Source organism: Octodon degus, unplaced genomic scaffold (assembly GCF_000260255.1).
Source record: "Octodon degus isolate 3935 unplaced genomic scaffold, OctDeg1.0 scaffold00200, whole genome shotgun sequence".
Taxonomy (NCBI): Eukaryota; Metazoa; Chordata; class Mammalia; order Rodentia; family Octodontidae; genus Octodon; species Octodon degus.
Window position 1 is genome coordinate 1,008,698 of NW_004524776.1, and position 7,868 is coordinate 1,016,565.

The 7,868-nt window shown below is 43.3% G+C and overlaps 1 protein-coding gene across 2 annotated transcripts in view; it reads left to right on the plus strand.

The window, feature by feature from the left end:
* Window positions 1-3,686: 3,686 nt before the first annotated feature.
* Arl6ip1 (ADP ribosylation factor like GTPase 6 interacting protein 1) overlaps window positions 3,687-7,868 on the plus strand; it is an 11,736-nt gene continuing 7,554 nt past the window's right edge. The window contains exons 1-3 of one of the 2 annotated variants that reach the window (XM_004644489.2): window positions 3,693-3,842; window positions 6,784-6,917; window positions 7,391-7,510. In XM_004644489.2, coding sequence (XP_004644546.1) covers window positions 3,807-3,842; window positions 6,784-6,917; window positions 7,391-7,510 — 290 coding nt within the window. In that variant the 5' untranslated portion in view covers window positions 3,693-3,806. Of the gene's footprint in view, window positions 3,843-6,783; window positions 6,918-7,390; window positions 7,511-7,868 lie in introns of both variants that reach the window. The other variant, XM_023704696.1, reaches the window with a different exon arrangement.

Consider the following 7,868-nt stretch of genomic DNA (forward strand, 5'->3'; position numbering starts at 1 on the left):
CTCAAGGGTTATAAAGCAATCACTTAGGGTTCCTTTCTTTACATAGGAATTTGGCTGGGGGCGGGAACTGTTGTGATAGTGTAAAAACTCATACAGCTAGCTCAATTTTTTTTTTTTTAATTTGGCAACTGAGAATTGCATCTGAAATGCAGACTGTAGAATATTTTTCTTTCAGAACAGGCTGATGAAAGTGTCTCCTATTGGTTTTTTTTTTCCTGACAGTCATTTATCAGCGCCTATTTAAAGTTATTTTGTCACTTTGCTGATTTAAATTTCCCTTGCATTTCCACCTGTGACGTCAGTGGCAATGATATACTTCACACGTTAATTTAGTTTGTACCCTTATAAGAGCAAGTTGAGTTGAACTGAATCTTCCTTGTCCTAGTAACATTGTATAAATAGTGGCTTCTCTGTACAAAAGGTTGTAATGCCTCCTGATGGACATAATTTTGTGATTGTATTTAAGAGTTGAATAAATCTCACCAGCTTCCTGAAAATGATCATAATGCATCTTTTGGAAATCAAAAATACATGCCTACTTTGCATATTTGCATTAACATGGCAAAGATTGTATGGAATACCTGTTTTTCAAAAAAAATAAAGGTTCAGTCATAAAAGATGTAGCATTTAAGGTCTGAATTTATTGAATTAGATTCCAGGGAAGCGCTTATTCCACTGGGCCATCTCCCCGGCCCCTGAATTAGATTCCAGTGTGCCTGAGTTTTGGAATGTGGGTAGCCTTTTAAAAGTACTAATTTTTTCCAAAATTTAAAAAAAAAAAAAATCATTTTCAAAAAAAGAATTACTGGGCCCAGGGAGATAGCTCAGTAGAATAAATGCTTGCCTGGCAAGCACAGGGTCCTGAGTTCAGTCCCCAGTACCACAAAAAAGTCTGTCAGTGCTTGTGTTTCAGTTTTTAATCCGCATGGAAATTTGCTTCATTTGGAAAGTTCAAAGGACCAAGTCATTCAGGTTAATTTTGGCAGCATATAAAAAACTTAGGGCAGCTGGAGAAATGGCTCAGTAGAATAAGTGCTTCCCTGGCAAGCGCAAGGGCCTGAGTTCAATCCCCAGTTCTGCCCAAAAAATAAAAATTAAAAAAACAAAAACAAAACTTGGGGCTGGGGAGATGGCTCAGTGGAATAAGCGCTTCCCTGGCAAACGCAAGGGCCTGAGTTCAATCCCCGGTTCCACCAAAAAAGAAAAACTTGGGGTGCTGGGGAGATGGCTCAGTAGAATAAGCGCCTCCCTGGCAAGTGCAAGGGCCTGAGTTCAATCCCTGGTTCCGCCAAAAAAAACTTGCACACTATCGTTGATGAAGGTAAAACAGAATGTGCAGTCCGTCCTCTTGTTCCTGCGAGGTTCCCCTAGGGGGATTCATGTTAACTCCATCATCTGGCACAGTTTACGTCACATTCTGTGTGTGTAGTACCAAAAGAAAGCTCCATTAAGGGGTGTATTTCATAGCTGGGCCACTTGGAAATTTAGTGGGTCCTGTGGAAGTTGTAAATCATATATTTGCAAATGGTCTGGGGACAAAAGTGAGTAAAGTACTCCAGAGAAACTGTTCTGAGTCACTCCTGCTATTTCACCTACCTGTGTTACAAGCTGTTGTTTAAAATTGTCTTCCTTCCTAAATTGTACATAACACAAAAGCCAAAAGCATAAAAAAAATTTTTTTAAAACAAAAAAGCATTATGTAGTAGCAGAGTTCCCAAAGTAGAAATACCAACTGTCAAAGCTTCTTAACGCTGGTCTCTTGTGTTTCTGTGCTCGCACAGATTGGTATCTCATCCCATAGTCTGATGTCAGCTGATTGCCTGGGTCCTTTTGTGTTTTTTTTTTTATTTTGAAAAGAGAATAAGGGAGTGGTGCCCACCTCTAATCCCAGCTTTCTAGAAGGCTAAGACAGGAGGACCACAAAATCGCCTAACCTGGCCAACCTAGCTAAACGCTTTATCAAAATTGTAAAAAGTTTTTGAAGGGCTGCGTATATAGGTCAGTGCAGAGGCCCTGGGTCAATCCCCAGTACTCAAAAAAAAAAGTTTGTTGCTCCTTCTGCAGCTTTAACTTCCCCAGTGGGATCATATTTACATAACTCTTCATTTCCCAAAGTGGTATTTTATTAAGTAATCTCCCCTTGCAAAAGCATTATTCAAGTATTTCTTCCAGGTCCAGAGACTTGCCCCCTACATATCCATAACCAGGGCTGTGGGGGTAGCAGAGATAGTGTGCTTGGTTTACCTAGCTAGTGTGGTCCAAACCATGGGTTTGGTCATTACCACCACAAAAATAAATAAAAAGTTGCACAGCTCTCTTGAAATTATCGGGCCGGCCAAATAGCTCAGCGGATTAAAGCGCCTGCTTAGGCAGACACAGGAACGGGGGGGTTCAATCCCCTGGCCGGCCCCACTCCCAGGGCACGCTGAGGCGCAATTGAGACTGGGCGTGGCGCTGAAATCGCAGCTCTTGGGAGGCTATAAACTGGAGGATCACTCCAAATCTTATCTACACAATGAGACCCCTCTACACCCTGTACACCTTGTCCTAAATACACACACAAAAGATTCTGAATGCTCTTGGGGCCAGCTTGTGATCTGTAGCTGTTTTCTCACTTCCTTGTTTAATTGATCTAACTTTTAAGAACCTGCCAATTAAATAATGCTTTCAAAATTAAGATCAGTGGCATAATAGATGCGTTTAAGAGTTAAACAGCAGAATAAGCGCCTGTTTAAGGCAAGCGCAGCAGGGGTCCGGGTTCAATCCCAGGCACCACATGCCATGGACCACCAGGCGACCCGCGACGTGAGCGCAGAGCTGGCTGACTGGGCGTGGCGCTGTCGTGTCCTACCACTGGAGAGGCTGAAAACCGGAGGATCACTGCGTCCGACCTGCGTAGTCAGATCATGTACCAAAATATTTGACATATTTTTGCATAAAATGACACAAAAGCTGTTAATGCATTTTGAAATCCTAGATAGAGAGGATACAGAAACGTTTCAACAGTTGATCTAGCTCCAAAATTGCTTATGAATTTCACTGTTTTACAGGAGATTTATGTTTTAGCATAACCTCTAATCCAAGAAGGCCCGGTTAAAAACCAATCCCTTTTTAGTGAAGAATGCAGTTTCCTAATGCGTAAGACAGTTTTAAAAGTCAGATGCCTTCTTCCCGACCTCAAGCTGTTTCTTCTCTCAAGCTAAAGCCTTATTCCTACTGAGCAGGAGAAAAAACAGGCAGCAAACTCTACATAAAAATTTAACGAGATGAACACGAGTCCATGCGCTCAACTGCTTAGAGGGCGGCGGGCCGGTGAGGGAGAAGATCCCAGCCGCCTTCCCCACCCACGGAGCACATTTTTTAGACTACTCAGTTTTCAGAGAGGCTCGGCTGCTTAGATCCTCCGGAAGAAGAAAGGCGAGCTAGGGCGGCAGCCATTGCTGGAGAGACCGAGCAATTGCAACCACCGGGTCTCGGGCGGTTGAACGGCTTCTACAGCTTGGGGCGGGGCACGCCCCTTGCGCGCCGATTGGCTGGTCTGTGTCTCCGCCCCCTCGGGCCGCCTCGGTCTCTCTCCTTTGACCTGGATTTCAAGCGGTGCACTGGGCAGCGGTTGGGCAGGCTTCCCTTACGCTAAAGCTCAGTTTGCCCAATGAGGGATGAGCTTCGCGAGAGCTGACGGGAAAGGCGCTGCCTATATAGGCAGCTTGCGGGGCGTTTCTTCGCGCTCCGGTAGCAGTGCGGATATTGAGAGGACGTGGGGTTGTCGGGCTGCGAGCCCCAACTAAGCCTGAATCTCAGGGACGATGGCGGAAGGCGATAATCGCAGCACCAATCTGCTGGTGAGTCCCAGCGGCTTGTCCTAAAGGAATGGAGCCGGGCCGTCAGGCTTCAGTGGGCTCAGCAGGGAGGGTTCCGCACTGGGCCCAGCCCGCCTCCCGCGGTTTTCCGTGCAGGCGATAAGGCCCGACCCCAAGTCTTTAACTTTGGGGGGGCGGTCCCTCGTTCTGTCGACCTGTGACATACTACTGGGGGGGGGGGAGGTGGCTGCGTGACGGTGCCAGGAGGGCGCGTGACAACTCGCTTCAGATACGGATTGAGGAGAAAGTGGGAGAAAGGGGACTGGGGCAAGAAAAAACCTGGGGTGCAGCTGGGGACGGACCAGCGCTTTCTGGCCCAAGGCCCAGCCATATTCAGGTTCCCCCCCTCGTTGATTTTAACCTTCCGTGCCTTTGTTGTTTTTCTCCCTAAGCCATGGGCAGAGGTGGAAGATCAAAGGGCTGCTACGGGGAAGCCTTAGCTGGCACAACTTGAAGGGAAGCTGCGAGCTCATTGTGGGGAACTGGAAGTGGGGTTCAGCAGAAAAGACAATAGGAGGACCTAGCCTCGGCTGGAATTTGGATACGGGTTGGTCATAGGAGGAGGACTGGACACAGTTTTGGAATATAAAGCAAGGATGCAAAGGAACTGCATGAGTTAGTGGCATAGGCAGACGAATTTAATTCGTTATGACCTTATCTGCACCATTTAGGCAAAAACAAGAGATGCTCTTGTATTTTCCAGAAAAAGGCGGCCACACACTAGAAATGAAAAGAAGCAGGGTGTGGTGGAACATGCCCTGTAACCCTAGCATTCCAGAGGCAGAGGCAGGAGCATCACTCGGATTTTGAGGCCAGCCTGAGTTGCAGAACGAAACTGTACCTTAGAAAAACAAACAAACAAACAAAAAAAAAAACCCTAATTTTTGGCTTTTGCACTTCCAAGATCCCTAATACTGGTGAATTAAGTGACTACAGAGCAATTTTGATTGTGCATTATTTTCACGGCTTTTTAGATATGCCCCCCCACACATCCCTTTTCTGTTAGCCACCAGCCTGGCTCCTTTTAATAGGATTAATTAAGGTACAAAGAAATAGCCCAACTTCTGTTGAAATGACAGGTCCTGGCACAGAGCTCCTCATTCCCAACTCTGCTGTTCTTTTCAGCAACGAACTGTATGGAAAACAAGGCCTTTTGTTTGTCTATTTCCTCACCTGTCTGTAAAATGGATAGTAACCACCTTCCTTTTAGACTTGTGGGAGGATTAATTGAAATATAAGCTTATATTAAATGCTTAAGGTTTGCACTGTATACTAATTTCTTATTTACTGGTATCTAGCATGGGATATAAAGTCAGGAGTGGGCTGATGAGATGGCTCAGTGGTCTAAAGCACCTACTTAGAACAAGCTTAGCAAAGCACAGAGACCACGGTTCAATCCCCCAGCACCACATGCCAGCCAGCCCCGTCCCCTGGTGGGCTGAGCTGGCCACACACGCACACAAATAAATAAATAAAATTTTAAAACATAAAAATAAAAATAAAGTCAGGAGTACTGGAGTCGCCTTAGTGACGACTGTGACACAGGTACAATCCTTGTCAAGGCTAATTTCCGTTATCCTATCATTTGCATGTTTCCAAAGTGACACTTAAATTTCTTGTTTAATTTTTTTTTTCCTTTACCAAGTTCAACTTTAATGCTTTTGCCACATGAACTTATCCTACAGTTTGACTTTTGGCTGTCATATTTACAGAGGTCTTGATGTCTAAGCAAAATGTCTTTGGGAGTGATAGGAAACATAGTATTGTGATACACTAAGAATGAGGCAGGCCTGGGGTACAACATGAGCTCAAGGCTAGCCTGAACTGCATAGCTAAACCCTGCCTCAGAAAATTTTTTGAAAAGCCATATGTAATTTGCTAAAGTAGTTTTCCTTACTAGTGCAGTGAGTGCCAACATCTAAGTGATTCTGTTTCCGAGAGTGAATATTGGTAAGGGAAAGGCTTTCCTAATGGATTTACAAGCAAGGGTTTAAATCAATAAGATGACAAAAATGGATCATTTTAAACCTTCTAAAATGAATAAACTTAATCGAATTTTGGGCCAGAGGGTAGCTCAGCAGCTTAAGTGCCTCCCTGGCAAGCACAGGTCCTGAGTTCAATCCCTGGTACCAAAAAAAAACCAAAAAGAATCAGATTTTTTAGTGTTCTGGGCATTGTTACATGACTCCTTATGCATGACTTTGGGGAAATTAGTTTACTCATTCTGAAATTAAAGGAAAGTGAGCTCAAAAGGATTATTATCCCTGTGTCGTAGATTTCAGCCTAAGGATTGTCATATCACAGATGTAAAAAGAGTAGCTCAGGTGGTCAGGGGTATAGCTCAGGAGCACAGCTCCTGCCTGACAAGTGCAAGGTCCTAAGTTTGTCCACTCCCCTACCTCCCCCAAAAAAGAAAGAGTAGTCCACTGCTTGGATTGGGAAGGTAACATTAAAGAGTGGGTGTTTTCCCTCCATTGGTTTCTGGTTTGAGTACCAGGGTTGCTGAGCATTTCCCCCTAAGATCTAGGCAGTTTAAGATAGCATAGCAATTTTTTTTTTTTTTTTTTTTTAAGTTTTTTAGGGAAGGGTCTTAGAGATTGAACCCCTAGCCCCTATGCCTGCTTGCAAGCGCTTTAATCCTTTGAGCTATTTGGCTGGCCCTTGTTCTCTTTGTAACAAAGTCTTACCATGTAGTTCAGGCTGGGCTTGAACTCACTATATAGTTCCCGCTGGCTTCAAACTTTTCAGGATCTTCCTGCCTCAGCCTCCCACTGCTAAGATGGTAGTCACGTCCCACCACACCCAGTGAGCAGCAGTTTGATTGAGGTCTTTTAAATATTTGGTGCCTCAGAAGAATTTAACTCTATGAACATAGAAATGTTGAGCGTTGTAAAATGATCACTGTAATGTTGATCACACATAGGCTGCGGAGACTGCAAGTCTGGAAGAGCAGCTGCAAGGATGGGGAGAAGTGATGCTGGTGGTTGATAAGGTCCTCAGATGGGAGAAGGCCTGGTTTCCACCTGCCATCGTGGCTGTGGTCTCTCTGGTATTTCTGTAAGTGTGCTATTACATTACTAAGGTTGTGCTTGTTATTAATAGAGGATCAGGTAGTACATAGCCTTTGTTTATAGAAGCTTTGTAGTACATAATCTGTAAACAATACTTTTTTATTTATTTATTTTTTTAAACAAGCAGTTCACTTATTTTCCAGAATTTTCAGTGCTTATGTAAACTTGATAGTCTAATGCAGTGCCTCTCAAACTTGCCATCCTTAGCACCCTTCCTTTCCACTCTTCAATTATTGAAGAAGGACACCTATATAAGAGGCTTTGCTGTTGATATTTACATTAAGGAATGAAACTCTGATATCAGCATGCCCCAGAGCAGAAAACCACTTGTGGGAAAATAGAGCACAGTGAATTCCATGTTGGAAAACCTGTGCACTGGGTGAATAAACATACTCAGCTAGGAATAATGATAATCTGTTTTTCTAACCTTGATTAATTTTTCTTTTTTTTCTGAAACAGGATTATCTATTACCTAGATCCATCTGTTCTGTCCGGCGTTTCCTGTTTTGTTATGTTTTTATGCTTGGCTGATTACCTTGTTCCCATCCTAGCGCCTAGAATTTTTGGCTCCAATAAATGGTAGGTGGCATAATGATTTGGCAGTCCAATTTCTGAGAAGTTGCTGAAGCTGGTGGTTGTGATGACTATGCTGTAACTGCAGACAGTTCTCTAATTAGCAGTCACCTAGGATTGAAGATTTATTGGTTTTCTGTAAATAATTTCTTAGCTTTAGATATAAATCATGAAGTTCCAATACATAAATCACCATAGTACTTTTTATGGTCAACTTTATTTTGACTTTTTTTTTTTTTTTTTGGAGACTTTTTGTTGAGGTATTTTTTAAAGGTAATGTTTTAATAAGGATTGAAAAAAAAAAAGGATTAAAGAACTCATAATAAACTTTCTCATGTCATATACATTGACTTTTTTTTTTTTT